Below are 17,337 nucleotides of genomic sequence, written 5' to 3' on the forward strand. Positions count from 1 at the left end.
AGCATGGCATTGGAGTAAAGGATACATTATGATTTTCCCCCTTGGAGATACCCCCTCAGCAGCACTGTATAGAGCTAGCATCATAGCTAGATAGAGCGATGTAATTTGGCGATGCAGAGGAGCTGTTACCAAAGGCTGACTGTCAATGCAGCTCAGCTAGCTGCCGAATGCAAGCGGGTGACAAGACAAGACTGAATCGACAAGCTTGGACGCACTGCGCAATGATGACCCCAATGCATGTGAATGGTGCCGAAGAAGAAGAAGACGAGGAAAATGGTACGTGATGCAAAGTCGTGTCAAGCTGAAGATGGATTTATGTAAGTCGATTCAATTCTCGAACGCATGCGATATCCCATCCCAACCCTAGGTCGGTATTCGCCAGTGATAGGTAGTGTAAGCTACGTGAATAAAGTGGACGCGCGAGTAGCTTCCAATTAGAATGGAGATTGAAACATGCTCTGGGCAGGCAGTCGGCTGTACGCGTGCTAGCGATTTAGAGCTCCCCCGTATCGAAGGTGCGCACCAGCCCCGCGCTGATTGGCTGCAGCCCCGCGAGGCTGATAACCGATAGCAAAAACCCCCTGCAAGATTCCGGCCGCCAAGTGGATTTCCTTGACCCTAACCGAATCATTGTGCATCCCACACAAATTTTCCCGTTTTTTGGCAGCTGCTGCAATAGCAAAGCCAACCTGCAGAGGGTATCGAGCAAAGGAACAAGTTCGGCTCAAGCCCAGCGAAGAAAAAGAAGTCTATTTACTCACTTCACTTCCACCCTTCTTCTCTCTCACCCCCTCCCCAATCTCAGGTCCCCAATTCTCGACCAGACTTGCAGCAGAAGTGACCATGGCTGAGCAGCTGATTCTCAAGGGTACCCTCGAGGGCCACGTAAGTTGACCATGCCACAAAAATCCCACGATGCGATGCGGCAGCTTGCTCCGGCTCGTGCGCCTTGGGGACTCGACTGGACTGCATCGCGGGCAACGCTGTGTGGGACATCATGCTAACCGCTCTGCCTGTATAGAATGGCTGGGTCACCAGCCTGGCTACCTCCATGGAGAAGTACGAAACCCTGCCCGAAAAAGTGCCAGTCACGACGAGGAAAGAATGAGCTGAAGCTAACTGGCACCCTCTCTGAACAGCCCCAACATGCTCCTGTCTGCCTCGCGCGACAAGACTCTGATCATCTGGAACCTCACCCGTGACGAGTCGCAATACGGTTACCCCAAGCGATCTCTCCACGGTCACTCCCACATCGTCTCCGACTGTGTACGTTCAAAAATTCCGCTCTCCGCCGTCAATGAGTGACACGAAGGTGTGCCATTGGAAGGGCTTTCAAACATGGGGGAATTCTTGGCTGGGATTCAGAGCTGACGGGATATTTTTGCGGTTTACAGGTTATCTCTTCCGATGGTGCTTACGCTCTGTCCGCCTCTTGGGACAAGACCCTCCGTCTCTGGGAGCTTGCTACCGGCACCACCACCCGCCGATTTGTTGGCCACACCAACGACGTTCTCTCCGTCTCCTTCTCGGCCGACAACCGCCAGATCGTCTCTGGTTCGCGCGACCGCACCATCAAGCTGTGGAACACCCTCGGTGACTGCAAGTACACCATCACCGACAAGGGCCACACCGAGTGGGTTTCTTGCGTCCGCTTCTCCCCCAACCCCCCAGAACCCGGTCATTGTCTCCTCCAGCTGGGACAAGCTTGTCAAGGTACGTTTGCGCTCCTCTCCGCCTGTGACCACACGCGCTACCCATACCCTCTTCTTTGACATGATGTTTTGCAAAATGTATTTGCTACTTCAGAGCTTGCTTCGGCTTGCCATGAGACAATCTTTCACCATTGCCCTGATCAAACCCACCACTTTCAAATTTTATGAAGCCTCAAGAACGAGTACCTTGTAGCAACCTCGCTAACTTGTGCTTCTTTAAGGTCTGGGAACTCTCCACCTGCAAGCTGCAGACCGACCACATCGGCCACACCGGCTACATCAACACCGTCACCATCTCCCCCGATGGTTCTCTGTGTGCCTCCGGTGGCAAGGACGGTACCACCATGCTTTGGGATCTTAACGAGTCCAAGCACTTGTACTCGCTCAACGCCGGCGACGAGATCCACGCTCTCGTCTTCTCCCCCAACCGATACTGGCTCTGTGCTGCCACCGCTAGCAGCATCATCATCTTCGACCTCGAGAAGAAGAGCAAGGTTGATGAGCTCAAGCCCGAGTTCCCCTCGGTCGGCAAGAAGAGCCGTGAGCCCGAGTGTGTGTCGCTGGCCTGGTCCGCTGATGGCCAGACTCTGTTCGCTGGTTACACTGACAACATCATCCGCGCCTGGGGTGTCATGTCCCGGGCATAGTAATGTCCAGGTTTGATTCGACGGGTTATGGGGAGAGATGCGTTTTGTCATGGTCATTGACTGGGCGTCAGGGATGGGCTTGTCATTTGGTCTTCTTTACTGGGAAAATGGCAACTTTCACATATGCCAATGCGACAGACGATCGGGGAAAAGATACGCTGTTAAGCAGACGAAGCTATGTTGTTATTTGCTTGCTACCGTCATGAATTACGTGATCACTGCATCAGGAGAGACTCATTGAGTGCTTCAGCTTCGCCCCAAGAAGAAGAACAAAAAAAAATTCGCAAATTTTATCGTGTCGTTTGAACGTGTGAATGTTGGTCTCGAATGTCATTGTCTTTTAGGCATTAAGCACATCGCTCCATATGTGATGTCAACTCTAGTTGGTCGGGTTATGTAGCTTCATCGACCGCCATGTCTCAGCTGCTCTTAAGAGATGCTATTAAGGGATCGCCACAACCCGAGTATGCTCTTCTATGGACCTTTTGTGGATTGGAATGGTTCTTGGCATGCTCTACTTCCCCTCGCAGGGTCAATAATGATGATGATCCTCCCTAGCATGAGCAGCCAACTTCGATGGTTGAAGTGGTAAGCATCCAAGCTAATGTACGCTCGCGTGTACTCGGTTCCCTCGTGGATGAGCTAAGAATGGAATGATAACTGGCGACGGGGCACAGCTCGCTTTAAGTAGTGTCTTATCTGACTGTGTTCGTGTTATGCACTTTCAGTCCCGGGGTGTCGACTCGGGGTCATGTTCAGCCTATGGTCGATCCATGTACGTGGCTGCTGACTGACAGGATTGGGTCACCTGCAATGTCTGTATATATCATTCGATTTTACTCGGATACGACCAATTGAGCGTAGGTAATATTCGCCGTTTTGTTTCATGCTGGCTTACTTGCCGCCGCCGCCAGGTCGCCGCGTTAAAGATTACGAGGTTTTGAGTTCGACCTTGCCTGGAATGTTGTGATGATGGTGGGGGCTGCTTGCGCCAAAGGGAACTTGATTGAACAGAGACGAGGTTTTCTGCACTTCACACCGCCGCCGCCGCCGCCGTCACAGTCTGCAATGCCAATGGCTTGTTGCTGCGGATCGATTTGTGTCTGGCTGGCTGCAGGGCTAATGCCGACTTCAATGTCTTGCCAATCAACTAGGGTCAAGCTGAATTCATCCGCCGTACCGTTGACGACCGGGTATATTGCCCCGATGTGAACTTGGCCCTCCCCGTCTTCCGAGAGTTCCAAGTATTTAAGAGAGCCCGTCCCTCTTTTTCTCCTATTCTTTACATCTCACCGAGCCTTTTCGATCTTGTTACCTTCCACACTGTCGCTACCAAGTCCGTGAAGCTCGACTGCCCAAGCAATCAAGGAGAACACCCAGAGCAAGCGAAAGCGCAAAGCAACCTGCTTACTACGACGACCCCTCGCACCAACAACCAAACACCACTATTGCTTCCAAGACCCATCCACGAAGGCAAAGATGCGCGCCACCCAAGCCCTCGCGGCCCTCCTGACCGTCGTCGCCACCGTCACGGCCCAAGCCTGGCCGAGCTGCGACCCGGACTGCCAGAGCTGCGGCCTGACCTGCAGCCAGAACTGCGACGCGCCGCTGGTGCCCGCGGACTGCCAGGACTGCCTGTACTGCCGGCGCGAGAGCAGCGCGTGCTCGTACGTCCAGCTCGGCGGGCAGGACCCCTCGCCTCACTGCCAGACCTGCTACGGCAGCTGCCAGTGCCGCATCGCCGCCCTCTGCTACGATGATTTGCCGCCCGTGACCACCAGTTCGGGTACGGCGCCGCCGGCGGGCCCGACGAAGCCGCTGGTGCCCGGGGGGAATGATTTGTTTGGGGGAGGTTCAATGCGAGGGCGCGGGCTTGATTGGGATCAGGAGGGCCAGGATTTAGGATGGATGGATGGGAGGATTGTGTGAAGCGAGATGATGGCTGGCGGAGGTATTATATCCCCTGTCTTGTCTCATAAGCACCATCAACGAATCGGGTGTGGATGGATGCTGCTGGATATGCATGTCGAAATCAGCGTGTATTACTCCCTGACAATCCCTCCGATGCGGCCCAGCCGCTCCTCTTACGATGTGCCTTCTTCCTTGTGATGTGTTGTTAATTAGAGGAATTGACACAAATGTCTCTGGACGAAACTCCATCGAGATTAAGCGATGAATAAGTAGTTTGGGGCCATGACTAGGTCGACAGGGACAGTGAGCATGCGCCGCCAGGTGGTAGAACCGCTGATTGATCATCGGGCAGCACTCAACTCCAGGACCGCGACTATGAAGTGAAGTTGGGCGTCCTTATGCATTGGCTGGCCATCGACTTAAGCCTAAAGATCGGGTCGTCGTCCCATTTGCTCTCGTTATATCCTATCAGCGTGCTGTTTGCCTGCGGTTGGAGTTGGATGTAACTGTAACCCTGCCTAGTCAAAAGGGGGGAACCCGGCACAGCGGATTTTCGGTCAAGTGGCCAGCATCTACTGAGAAAACCAGCTCCGAGGGTCTCACTATGCACTCTAGCGAAGTCTGCTGTCACCATCCCCCGCATCATATATTGGCGCTGTTGAGAGTCCTTCCTTAAGCGAAGCCGTCACAGGTCCCTCCCTTCCCCCTGGTCCCAAGCAAGAATGAGTACCTCAATCGCTCTCCTACGTATCACGCCGCTGGTGCTGAGCACATGTGTCCTGCGGTTCTCCATGGACCAGCTGCTCTTCCTCTGGATCTTCCTCAACCCGAGACTCGCCAAACACGTCAACGCCGTCTTGCCGCCATACCTTGACATCTTCACGACGCGCAAGTCGTACATCATGTCGGCCTTCTACCCAGCGCTCATCGCCACGGGACTCGCGAACCGATACCCCACTCAGCTCAGCCCTCAGGCATCGTCGTCTGCCACGTGGTGGTATGACGGAGGCACCCTGCTGGCGCTACTGCACTTCGCTTTCACGGCGAGTTTGGCCCGTAAGGCTCAAGCTGTCATTGCCATGACGCCGGCGACACGCAAGGAGGGGGCGCGACGGCGACGGCGGAGAAGATGCTGGGCTGGCTGTACCTAGATGCTTTCAGATCGGTGTTTGTGGATCTGCCGTGCATGTTCTGTTACGCGATTGCGGTGATGAGGTGCTTGGTAGAAGTGGACTAGGGATACAGAGAAGTCGCCCTGGTAATGCCATCTTCTGGAGCCTGTCAGTCTACCGTGGCCACCATGACAAGGGCCAGTGGACTCCAGCGCCAAGACTAGTTTATTCCAATATCATAGCTTGATACGAAGCGTTTGCTCTTTTTGAGCTGATTGCGGGTACCTACCTATGTAGGGAGGTAGTCACGGGTTGATTGGCTTGTATGAAGCTTCAGAGAAAGAACGGCGCAGTCAAAAAATATCGGCCTGACTCATCCTTGGCGACCGTAGTGGCTTGGTTGGATCCTTCGGCATTCACCACAAAACACATGTTTCTGCATATCCCGGGGAAGTAATTGTACGAATTCTATCATCGGTTACTTGTAAAGTTGAAACAGCGAGATACGGACGACCAAGCAAGATCCTTTACTACCGCACCAATCGAGACACGCCTGAGATCCTCTGCAATGGCTACCGGGGAGAACACCACCAAAGTCCTTGTGACTGGTTTCGGAGTTGGTGCCCTCCTATACGTTGCTTCACCTATCAGCGTAACTAACACATGTTCAGCCATTTTTGGACATTACCAAGAACCCGTCTTACGAGATCGTCTCCCGCCTCCCACAGACCCTTCCCTCAGGGAACGTCACCATCATCGCGCACCCTGAACCTATCCCTGCAGCATAACACAAGATAGCTGAAGTGGTGCCCAAGCTCATCGCGGACCATGACCCCGATATCATGGTCCACATGGGCTTGGCAGTGGAGAGGGACTACTTCGCCGTCGAGTCCAGCGCGCTGAAGGAGGGCTACCATGAGATTCCAGACATTGCGAGACGTGTATTCACACGAGCGGAGAACAAGGCTCAGTTTGGCAAGTCAGCTGCGTCTCTATCTACCGACCTTCCACTAGACGAGGTCGTTGACTCGTGGAAGGACTCGGTAGCCCAAGCTAGGCTAAGGCTGCCGACCTCATTCTCTACTTTTCCTGCCTCAGGGGCAGGCAAGGCTCGAGGGAGCGGGAAGAATGGCACCAAAGGCAACAAGGAAAAAGAAGAGCAGAGGGAAGTCGACGTCCGCCTGAGCGATGACGTCGGGACATACGTCTGCGGTTTCATGTACTACCTGAGCCTCCTCGAGATGGGGAAGAAGGGCAAGAGGAGGAATACGGTCTTCTTTCATGTCCCGCGTCTGGGAACGGAAGATGTAGTAGATATTGGTGTGAAGGTTACCGAGTCCCTCATGCAGGCGTTGGTTGATGCAATTACAAATAAGGGCACTTGAAGCGCCCATTGTCTTCAAACCCCTCTATGGATGTAAATAACCTCATGATCCCGTATAATAGAAAGGGTGCTTGATCAATATAGTATTAAGCTTGTTGGCCTGATGCAGTTAGATTGTGAGATATTGGATATATCAACCTCAGATCGTGTGTGTTCTTACATGCCCAAGCAGCGCTATACATATATGCTGTAAACGTCTTTAATGTTTCACGCATGTCGACACAGTGAATTGCTGCAAAGCTGAACTTGGGGGACGACGCAGGATTTATATTACCCCCGGTTTTGTCCAAGCAGCAGTGCTCCAGGCGTAACCTTGAGTTACAACGACGTAATTCAGAATCTCAGAGATAGAAAGTGCAAACTGAGGCATTTGATTTTGGTGCCTAGATCAGATCGGGCTTTAAAAAGGTTCCAGGAGACTCCATTCAAGTAAGGCAGGCAAGTCTGCAATCAAATGGGGGCATGATACATTATTGAACGTCTCCTGCTTGTTATCTATCCTGGAGATTTACCTTTACCGATACTCGATTTCTCTCCCTCATAAACTACCTTTCGATAACGATAGAGAAGATGCCAGCATTCAGAAACTTCTCCAACCTTCCTACCGACGTGCGGAAGCGCATCTGGATATTTGCCAGCATCAAGCCCCATACTCATGTCCTCCTATGGTATCCCAGCAAAGGCAGTATCGCCAGGCAGTACACACTATTCTGGCCTGGCGTGCTTGCTGGACAGAGCAGACGGTGCGAGTACGGACTGTTGCTGGCAAACAAAGAGGCCAGCGAAGTGGCCAGTCAGATCAACAAGGACACCAAGCCAGTCTCCGGGCTAGTTCACAACCTGGACCTCTTCATCAACTGGGACCTCGATCTATTATATGTTGCTGGTGCGATGTGCGCCTTTGACCCTCTGGAACCCCTGGGAAATCTTCCCTGCAGCTCCAATATTCGGAACCTCGCTTTGTCCGTCGTCGGTCATACCCAACTCTACGACTTGAATATTTTCCCATGGAGAAAAGCCTCTCTCTGGCTACCCCTGAACAAACTAGACCAGGTAAACGCGGAGTCGAACAAGGCTGGAACAGCTTTTGTCCAGCTGACCGGGTTGAGAATGCTTAAGCTGGTTGTCACCTCTGTCTTCAGCAGCCCCTTCGACCCGACGCCACGGCTTCCGAGGAACGCTCTTTCACACCAGCTGGCTTCCTATGCCAAGTGCTGGACGCCACTAGATGCAGAGCCTGTCGGATACAATCGCAGGGAGTTGCGAACCTTGGCCTCTAAGCTCCCGCGCGACACCCACGGCTTCACCAATTTCCGCCTGCTCAGCCCGTCCTTGACCTACGGAATCAGACCACTGCTCGGCGTGCAGTTCACCGAATGGTCTCAGGTGAACGACTACTGCCGCGAGCTCTGCGACATGATCCATCATATACGATACAAGGAGAACCAGGCCGCGTGGGGCTCGTTGAACGTCTGCCTTGCTGTAGACCTGGACTCCAACTTCAACAGGGGCGACTTTCCGGACGAGTACCGTCGGGTTGGGATTCGACGTTCGTCGAGGGAGTGGTACATGGCCCCGGAAAGACCCATGACCCGAAGATAGACACTTTGAGGGTCTTGGGTGTTATGTTGCTGGTGAGCCATCTCAGTGGATCTTCTGGTGCAACTACGGAGGAACCTGGTATTGTTTGCTGACCTGCAACTGGCTTGGGTTATACATTACACCGCAGACTGTCGCTAAACTATGTACCTAGTATTCTGCTTCACGAGCTTCTTATAGCTATGGTGTTGATTTATAGATTACAGGTAACCAGCCGAGCTGTTTTCATAGCATAGATTAGACATTGCTACCTCGATACTTAAATCAATCACATATCAAGCCCAAATATCGAAATGCTTTCCAACAACTTCTGATCTCTGCTTTCATTCAGCGACTCACCGACTAAAGTAACAACCTGCCGTTCAAGGAACTGTCCTGCCGCTTATCTAGTTAGATCTTGTCTCATTGGTCAGTTCTTCGGCGAAAGCTCCTCGCACGAAATCCGAGCCGCCTCATCTCACCCCCAAATTGACAGCCATGACTCACGCCGTACATGTACGCAGGGGTGTCACAAAATACAACAACCTATTTGAACATCAACATCTCTCTGGAGGAATTCCCATACCATTGAAATTCACTCTTGTCTTGAATTCCAGATCAACTTCCTGTACATCATGGCTGCAAATGTCGGATACGCACATGAGGACGCCTTCGACGAGGGGTTTCTCCAAGTCGACCAGATTCACAACCTGCACTATGAACAGTACGGGCCGCGAGATGGCAAGCCAGGTCAGCTTTCATATCCTTATAAGCGATTCTTCTTAGTTCAACGAGCGGGGAGCTAAATATCGTCGTAGTGATCTTTCTTCACGGCGGCCCGGGTGCTGGCACATCCAAGGCCAACACGGCCTTCTTCGACCCAGTAATCTACCGCGTCGTGCTGCTCGACCAAAGAGGCGCCGGCAAGTCCACGCCCTGCGCGGAGCTCCGCGAAAACACCACCCAGCACCTCGTCGCCGACATCGAGGCCCTGCGCACGCACCTCGGCATCCCCAAGTGGCACATGGTCTTCGGCGGCTCCTGGGGCTCGACGCTCAGTCTGGCCTACGCGCAGACCCACCCGGCCATGGTCGGCTCGCTGGTCCTGCGCGGCATCTACCTCGGCTCGCGCGAGGAAGGAGACTGGGCTGAGAACGCCGGTGCTGCCTTCTACCCGGAGGCCCAGCGCGCGGTCCTCGACTTCCTGCCCACGCCCGAGCAGCGCGCGGACCGGACGCGGAGCTACTACGAGCTCACGACGCAGGGCGACGACCGCGCGACGCGCCTCGCGGCCGCCCGCGCCTGGAACAAGCGCGAGATGTGCATGAGCGCGACGAAGCCGGACCCGGAGGCGCTCCGGGAGCTGGAGGACGAGGACTGGGTCATGTCGCACACGTGCCTGGAGCTGCACTACTTTGTGCACGACTGCTTCCTGGAGCCGCTGCAGTTCCTGAGGCCGGAAAACGCCGCGCGGATCGCGCACATCCCAACCAGCCTCGTGCAGGGCCGGCTCGATCTGCTGTGCCCGCCGGCGTATGCCTGGAAGCTGCACGAGGCGCTGCCGCGGTCGAGGCTGTACATCATCGACGGGGCGGGACACAGTGCCTTGGAGCCTGGTACGTTTAAGCAGTTGAAGGCGGTCTGCGATGAGTATGCCCAGTTGGAATGAGGGACGGACGTACCAGAAGGGATACTAGGGCACGAATAGGGATTCGCGCGGGCATCCGTGTAACACATCGGGGCAAGGTCCCCTCAGCGTAGCACAATTGACGTGTTATTCAGCCACCATACATAATTTCAATCTCGCTGGAGGTTAGTGCCAGGACTATGCTGAATAGGTAATTGAGCGGATACTTGGATGGCTTGGAATGATCGGAAATCAGATGATGTAGTGTAAACAACAGACCACCATCGACAACTGGGAATGCAACCAGGATGTCTGTGAGCAGATGCCGAACGCCTGATTCCTACCAGGGTTTCCAAGTGTTAGTAAGGGTCTCCAGTTATATAACAAGATATGCTAGCAAGGGTATCCTGTCACCATGCACGATGCATCGATGCCACATTTCCGATCACATCGGTTTCCTTTCCAGGCCAAGCCAAGCGGAACTTGACGTCTAAGAGTCGGTATGTACCGAGATCCGACACCAGATCACGCCCCGCGCCCGACGGAGGCAGCAACCTGCAGAAAAGTGCCATCGGAAGATAACACAACAGGAACTGATAAGCCATGCCAACCCGTCTCCAACATTGGACCCCAACGGGACTACCCCGCTCATCTATCCGATGGCGATCTTGAGACGGGTGTTGTGGACTATAAATGTGTCATCCCAACTTAGAGTTCGGGGCCGTAAACTTACGTCAAGTAACTATTGAAGAGTTTATCAAAGAGGCACATGAACACAGACGAGAACCATGAGCAGCACTGGTGATGCATCGTGGCAAACGTTGGCCGCTGCAAAGCGCGAAGCCATCCTCGCCTCCATCCCTGCCAAATGGCGCCTGGACAAGATCCCCACCGTAGACGAGCAGCGTAATGTGGCCGGGGCCTATATCGAGCAGTTCCTTTCGCCAAAGGAAGTCGAGATCACCAAGGCCGATTCGGTGGGCATAGTCGAGAAGACGACATCTGGTGCGTGGAGCGCCGTCGAGGTCGCCGAAGCCTTCTGCCACCGCGCTTCCCTCAGCCACCAACTGGTACGTACGCGCCAATGGCGCATGCCACGGAACAAGAACCGAACCGCTTACCTGTGTCGCTAGGTCAACTGCCTCCACGAGATGTTCTTCGACGCCGCCCTGGCCGACGCCAAGGACCTCGACGCCTGGTTCGCCGAGCACGGCAAGCCCAAAGGCCCCCTGCACGGCCTGCCCGTGAGCCTGAAGGACCAGTTCCACGTCCGGGGCGTCGACACCACGATGGGCTACGTCGGCTGGATCGGCACCTTCCAGGGCCAGCGGGCGGACCCGCGCCGCCAGACGTTGGAGAGCGAGATGGTGCGCGAGCTGCGCGCGCTGGGGGCGGTGCTCTACTGCAAGACGGCGGTGCCGCACACCCTCATGTGCGGCGAGACGGTCAACAACATCGTCGGGTACGCGTGGAACCCGGCGAACCGACACCTGTCGTGCGGCGGCAGCTCCGGGGGCGAGGGGGCGCTCATCGCGCTGGGCGGGTCGCCGGGCGGCTTCGGGACGGATATTGGGGGGTCCATCCGCATCCCGTCCGCGTTCAACGGGCTCTTTGGGCTGCGGCCGACGTCGGGCCGGCTGCCGTACGAGGGCATGGCGAACTCCATGGACGGGCAGAACTCGGTGCTCAGCGTCGTGGGACCGCTGGCTTCTTCTGCGGGCGGAGTCAAGCTCCTTACCAAATCGATCCTGTCGGCCGAGCCTTGGCTCCACGATCCGCTCGTAGTAGAGATCCCCTGGCGAGCGGACCTGGAGGCGCAGACCAAGGACCGCATCGCCACGTCGCAGCTCAGCATCGGCTTCCTCGACCACGACGGCGGTGTGGGGCCGCACCCGCCCCTCAAACGCGCCCTGGCCTTGCTACGGAACCTGGTCGCGCGGTCCGGCAACAAGGTCTTCGACTGGCAGCCCCCGGCCAAGTCGCACGAGGCCGTCACCGACCTGATCATGAAGACCTGGACCTACGACGGCGGCGCCGACGTGCGCAAAGACTTTGCGCTGTCAGGCGAGCCGTGGGCGCCGCAGCTCCTCGACGTCTGGAAGGAGCGGCCGCAAGCTGACGCCTCGGCCATTGCCGCGACCAACCGCGCGCTGCGGGAGCGGCGCAAGGAGTACCTGGACTACTGGAACGGCACCTCGGCGGACGTGTTCGTGGCGCCCTGCGCGCCGTTCACAGCCGTGCGGCCGGGGAAGTACGATTATATTGGGTATTCCAGCTTCGTCAACGCGCTGGATTTGCCGAGCGTGGTGGTGCCGATTACGACGGTGGATAAGGGGGTTGATGTGGTCGACGCGGGCTTTCGGCCGGTCAGCGAGCTGGATAAGAAGATACAGGGTGATTGTAAGTGTTCCCGCAAAGAAGCTCGTGATTCACATTTCCCAGTTCTTTCGTAATGGCCGAGAACTAATGACGGAACCCCACAGATGACCCGGAGATCTATGATGGTGCGCCGGTCTCGTTGCAGATCATCGGCCGGCGATATCAAGAGGAGAAGCTGTTGGCCATTGCGGAATGGCTTGAAGGAGAGCTTAAGAAGCCGGCAGGCACGTCGTAAACGCTGAGAATCTGAATCCAATCGGAGTGTAACCCATTAGGAAGTGACCATACTATATATCTATTCAAGTATTTAAGTGTGATGTGTTGACACGCATTGTATCCAGACATAGTTCACAGTAGACTCGAACGCAAGTCGAGGGTGATGTTTGCTTTCTTTTAGGGAAGTCATTGGAGCTTGGGCAGGGCCGCTGAAATTGAAATGACGGGCGCTGGTCTACTGACCTAGGCCCTTCAATTGTCCTAGACCGTCCGCTGAAAGCCGCTAATTATTCGTGCTGTACCGAAATGCAGCGCTGAAGGAGGGGCAGCAGGGTACCCAAAACCCAAAATGATCAGACAGATCCCAATCCACGCAGCATTGGGTTATTTATTCAACGACATCATACGAAATGTTGGACCTGATACTGACTCGATCAAATGCGCTGGTACCGAAGAACAAAAATAGAAAAAAAGCAAAAAGTCGAAAATTAACGACATCCGCAGGATTTGAACCTACGCGACCGAAGTCATGAGATGGCTGAACCTCACACTGAGGATTCAAGTCTCACCCATTAACCACTCTGGCAGGATGTCGGGAATTGATTGCTGAAAAAGCTCGCTACTGGCTGCTAACATACTAGCTTCAGTGGCATGCAGGGAACGGTTCTTGCCTATCAACCCAGCTGTCTACTGCTGCCTCTCCTTAAGCGATCCACTTCTCCATCTATCCCCAGGTATGTATTTCAACCCCGACCTAATCGCACATCAACCCGCGTAGCACCATAATGTTTAAGGAACCGCCCCCAAACGGGAGCGGCCTTTTTGTCAGTCACCAGCCTCTCCCCCATCGCGACCGGCCAGAGCACCCGCCCGGCCCCGTCCTCCCAGCCGAGCGGCCTCTCCCCGCCGTGTGCGTGCTCGAACTCGGGCGCCGCGCTCATGTAGCCCGGGTCGACCGTGTTCATGGCGACGCGGGCGCCGCGCCAGGCCCGGTACGCCTCGGTCTCGGTGAGCATGTTGAGCCCGGCCTTGGACATGTTGGTGTGCACGTGCCTGCCGTTGTTCTTGGCCTGGCTCCGGGGCGACCGCTCGAAGAGGCCCTCGCGCGACGACACGTTGACCACGTAGCCCAGCGGCGGCCCCGCGCTCGCGGGGCTGTAGCCCGGCCGCATCGCGTGGTTCATCAGCGGCATCAGCTCGCGGATCAGGATCAGCGGGACGAACGTGTTGACGCTGTGCGCCGAGATGACGTCCTCGTAGGGTATGTCGGCTAGAGATTGCACCCACGACGACGGGCCATCTTCAGCCTCGGCGACGGAGGAGCTCAACTCGGTCGCCTGGCCGGTCAAAGCACTTGCATCCTTCTCCGAAATATCCCCGGCTATTTGGCCACTGAGCTTTGATGCTTCAACGCCGCTGGATTCAATCAAGCCATGGCCAGTGACGCCGCGCACTCTGGGCTCATACGGGTGCGTTATCAAATTTGGCTTGTCGGTTTCTTGACCCTTCAGTAGCTTCTCCCTGGACACGGCGTCCCGCTCCTTTCTTACGCTGTCAGTGAGAGTCTGGGCTGCGTTGTTAATCAGAATGTGCAGCACTCCGCCCATCCGCCCAACAAGATTTCGCACTCGCTCAACCAATTGGAACGCATCTCCGGCTGCCCTGAAGTCGGCCCCGACGATTTTGAGACGGTCTTTCCAGATGGCAAAGTCGCTCTCATTCTCGTATCGAGTAACCGCATCTTCCGGATACCGTGTCGAAACTATGACTGCAGCGCCGCATCGCAGCAACCGGAGCGCAGTGTGGAAGCCCAAGTTGATGCGACCGCCAGTGACCAGAGCCACCTTCCCGCCAAGCTCCAAGTTTGGCGGAAGAGAAACTGCTGACCCGGCGATATTGAATTCTCCGCAGGGCTCGCACATGCGCGGGAACACCTTGTGGGCATGGCTAAGGTACGTCTGGCACACGTAGCAGTAGCGCAAGGGCCCGCCGCTCGGTGCTGGTCTGGAGGCGGCATAGTCGCGCAGCACTTCCCAGGTTCTTTCTGCCGAAAGATCCGCCGTGGAATCCTTTATCTTGGGATGATACGTGTAACCATGGTAATCTTCAAAGGGTACCCCGACCGGGGCCCTTCGGATGGCCTTTTGGGCTTTCTTCACCATGTCTTGGTACGTGAGTTCTCGCACCGATCGATCGGCGCCTGGAAGCAAGCATGCCGCTACATCGCGCGCGCGCTCGGAAGGGATCCGCGGTAGGTATAGAGCCAACAGTGACGGGAGCCGGTCCAAGTCCCCGCTGCTCAGCGAAGAGTCTACTCGGAGCTGCTGGGCAATGACCTCAGCCGACTCCCTTGAGATGTAAGACTCGTAATCGTCTCGAGTCAGGAGTGGTGCATAATCAACTAGAGAGATGGCCCCGGTTGATTGTATCTTCTCCCCGGTGCTCAAAGATTTGGCCCCCTCCTCGCGAACCGTGTCCTGGTCAGTCGGAGTCTTCAAGCTCTCTTGCACGAGCTCTGGGGCTTCGCCTTTGATCCAGCTAACACACCGAAGAAGGGCCTCGAGCCAGTCCAGTTCAGCGTAGCAATGAGACGAAACCTCTTTCGTCTTCTTGAGATAGCTGACATGCGCGACATTGAACGACGGGTCACTCAGTTGCCTATATCGTGCATATGCGGAGACGCCACTGTACTCAAGTATATTTGGCAAGCCATGGACGCATTGGCGGAGGTCCGGCAGTAGTTCTGGCGGGTACCTCAGGCCTTGCTCGCTGCTTCCAGCTGCTTCTGCGGCGCCACCGTCATCGGGTAAAGGGTACCGCTCCAGTGCCAGGCAGATGAGTCGCAGCACCCAGTCCGCGGGGACCAGAGCCGGGTGCGGGTACCGGAAGCGGTACGGGTGCGAGTGACGGTTCCAGTTGAAGGGATACCCGCCGTCCACCTTCCCAGAGGTGCGGATCGGTCTGGTGAGCACGCGCCGTGCGTCGCGGCGCAGACCGTCCAGGACGTGCTGCTTCGCGGCGTCCCCTCCGCGCTCTTGGGGCGCAAACGGCTCTTTGAGCTCGGCCGGGAAGACCTCGTACAGATCGGCGAGGCGACGGAGCTCTTGGGACTTGGCTTGGGCCTCTAATGCGAGCGCCTGCGCCAGATACGACAGAAAGGTCTGGGCTTGGTCGGTAGTCCAGTCGTGGCTGGCTATGGTCGAGGCAAGCTCCGCCGCGGGCTCTTTGGACTTCATGCACTCCTCAAGCGTTGGGATGCGGATGCTTTCGGGAGCTTCCGCAGACTTGATACGGGACATGATGTCTTTAGGCAGGAATCGTGTTACCGACTCGAATTCCGCTTCACTGTTTGGCCGGTCAGTACATACATCACGCAATAGGCGGGGGAGGGGAAACCATTGTGCTTTCACTTACGTCAAACCCCGAAATCGCCTCTGCCGTCTGGGCACAGGGAGGAGGTCCTGGAAGACGGAGAGGAACTCCTCCTGGAGCTGCCCGAGCGATGTTGTTTTCTTGCTTCCGCTGTCGACGTCTAGGTCGTATCGCTTCGCCATGGCGGGTATCCGCATGGCCGCCTGTCGGCACCAGGCCCAGGACAAGAGATTGATCGACTTGAACAGCCGCTGGAGCTCCTCGAGCTGGTTGGTCCCGTCCTCGCGGACGAATAGCCATTTCCACTGGAAGGAGTTCTTAATCGCCCAGAGGAGACTCGGGCCGGCGGTCGGGACGAGGGATAGCTATGGTCCTGCTGTCAGTTCCTTGCACGAGAAGGTACGGAGGTGTCGGTGTCGGTGCACACTCACCTCTAGAACGCGGTGTAGTTGCTGGTCCGCGATAATGGGGGCGATCAGCTCTGGCGGCAATGGGGATATTCTCTTGGCTATGGAGCAGATACGAGGATTGTCAGGCGGCCCATCCATCTTGCCTAGCTAAAGCAAGTCAAACAGTCCGAAGCAAAAGGGACGATGCATAAAGTTCGAACGCCGATTACACCACGCGGTTGCAGATACCATAGACCTGTCTCTTTTATATCCCATATTCGGGTGGTGCTGGCGGCTTAGCTCCATGGTCTAGCGGGTAGGCTTCGTGTTGTGACTCCACGCCGCCTGCGGCGCAGCCTGACAACGGCGGCGACTGCGCCGCAGACGGCAGATGGATCTGGTGCTTACTACGAGCAACGAACGGATCTACAGCCCCATAAACTCTCTTCATTTGCGAGGGCGTTCCTCTAGGCAGCAGGCTTCAAGTCTTTGTGAGTACATCGGTGATAAGTGAGTCACAAACCTACGCTACAATCTGCAGTGCCTCCCACGCGAGTTCAATTCGACAACATGGTAACGATGCAACGTCAAGTGCAGGCATAGTCCAGTAAATGTACATCTTGTTGGGATCCATACAGCGTCAATTGCTTGAACTCTTCTACAGCCCCGGTTGATGTGTCAAACATAGATATATGTACAGTGAAAGATCGTGACTGAGTAACAGTAGCAGTAGCAGTAATAGTAGCAGTAGTAGGGGCAGCGGCCTCTATCCGAACGGGTATCGTGCCCTCTTCTCTTTTCTTTTGCCAAGGGGGTTGAGGGAGGAGGGGATGAGCGTGTGTGATGGTCGTAAGAATGCCTGTTCTCCTTTTCGTCTTCGATGGCCTAGCCGTCGGTATATCGTATGTGCATATGAGGGGGGTTCTCCAAACTCCCCCAACACTTTTACATATAAAGTAGCCCTTTTGTTTCGTTCCAATAAAAAAGAAGGAGAGATAAAAATAAAAAAG

At 55.6% G+C, this 17,337-nt stretch overlaps 8 protein-coding genes across 8 annotated transcripts; 7 read left to right on the top strand and 1 right to left on the bottom strand.

Annotated features, from left to right (window-relative positions):
* Positions 1–612: 612 nt before the first annotated feature.
* On the top strand, positions 613–2,359 carry PG986_011772 (40S ribosomal protein RACK1; the record flags this gene model as incomplete). Its single annotated transcript, XM_066847994.1, has 6 exons — positions 613–885; positions 1,022–1,059; positions 1,140–1,266; positions 1,395–1,646; positions 1,672–1,713; positions 1,934–2,359. The coding sequence occupies exons 1-6, from the start codon at positions 844–846 to the stop codon at positions 2,357–2,359; spliced, it is 927 nt and encodes a 308-aa protein (XP_066694690.1). The 5' UTR covers positions 613–843.
* A 1,479-nt stretch (positions 2,360–3,838) lies between these two features.
* PG986_011773 (uncharacterized protein) lies at positions 3,839–4,288 on the top strand (the record flags this gene model as incomplete). The annotated part of the gene is made up of 1 exon (XM_066847995.1): positions 3,839–4,288. One exon carries the CDS (start codon positions 3,839–3,841, stop codon positions 4,286–4,288), a length of 450 nt encoding a protein of 149 aa, XP_066694691.1.
* A 704-nt stretch (positions 4,289–4,992) lies between these two features.
* PG986_011774 (uncharacterized protein) lies at positions 4,993–5,421 on the top strand (the record flags this gene model as incomplete). The annotated part of the gene is made up of 1 exon (XM_066847996.1): positions 4,993–5,421. The coding sequence occupies one exon, from the start codon at positions 4,993–4,995 to the stop codon at positions 5,419–5,421; it is 429 nt and encodes a 142-aa protein (XP_066694692.1).
* Positions 5,422–5,950: 529 nt separating this feature from the next.
* PG986_011775 (peptidase C15- pyroglutamyl peptidase I-like protein) lies at positions 5,951–6,767 on the top strand (the record flags this gene model as incomplete). The annotated part of the gene is made up of 2 exons (XM_066847997.1): positions 5,951–6,128; positions 6,181–6,767. The coding sequence occupies 2 exons, from the start codon at positions 5,951–5,953 to the stop codon at positions 6,765–6,767; spliced, it is 765 nt and encodes a 254-aa protein (XP_066694693.1).
* A 569-nt stretch (positions 6,768–7,336) lies between these two features.
* PG986_011776 (uncharacterized protein) lies at positions 7,337–8,368 on the top strand (the record flags this gene model as incomplete). The annotated part of the gene is made up of 1 exon (XM_066847998.1): positions 7,337–8,368. One exon carries the CDS (start codon positions 7,337–7,339, stop codon positions 8,366–8,368), a length of 1,032 nt encoding a protein of 343 aa, XP_066694694.1.
* A 611-nt stretch (positions 8,369–8,979) lies between these two features.
* PG986_011777 (proline iminopeptidase) lies at positions 8,980–10,013 on the top strand (the record flags this gene model as incomplete). The annotated part of the gene is made up of 2 exons (XM_066847999.1): positions 8,980–9,094; positions 9,163–10,013. The coding sequence occupies 2 exons, from the start codon at positions 8,980–8,982 to the stop codon at positions 10,011–10,013; spliced, it is 966 nt and encodes a 321-aa protein (XP_066694695.1).
* A 746-nt stretch (positions 10,014–10,759) lies between these two features.
* Positions 10,760–12,585, top strand: PG986_011778 (uncharacterized protein; the record flags this gene model as incomplete). The annotated part of the gene is made up of 3 exons (XM_066848000.1): positions 10,760–11,041; positions 11,105–12,371; positions 12,455–12,585. The coding sequence occupies 3 exons, from the start codon at positions 10,760–10,762 to the stop codon at positions 12,583–12,585; spliced, it is 1,680 nt and encodes a 559-aa protein (XP_066694696.1).
* Positions 12,586–13,309: 724 nt separating this feature from the next.
* Positions 13,310–16,486, bottom strand: PG986_011779 (uncharacterized protein; the record flags this gene model as incomplete). Its single annotated transcript, XM_066848001.1, has 3 exons — positions 13,310–15,911; positions 15,981–16,303; positions 16,370–16,486. The coding sequence occupies 3 exons, from the start codon at positions 16,484–16,486 to the stop codon at positions 13,310–13,312; spliced, it is 3,042 nt and encodes a 1,013-aa protein (XP_066694697.1).
* Between the last annotated feature and the right edge of the window lie 851 nt (positions 16,487–17,337).

The sequence above is a fragment of the Apiospora aurea genome (assembly GCF_038362705.1).
Source record: "Apiospora aurea strain CBS 24483 chromosome Unknown utg000008l_segment0_segment0, whole genome shotgun sequence".
NCBI classification, from domain to species: Eukaryota; Fungi; Ascomycota; class Sordariomycetes; order Amphisphaeriales; family Apiosporaceae; genus Apiospora; species Apiospora aurea.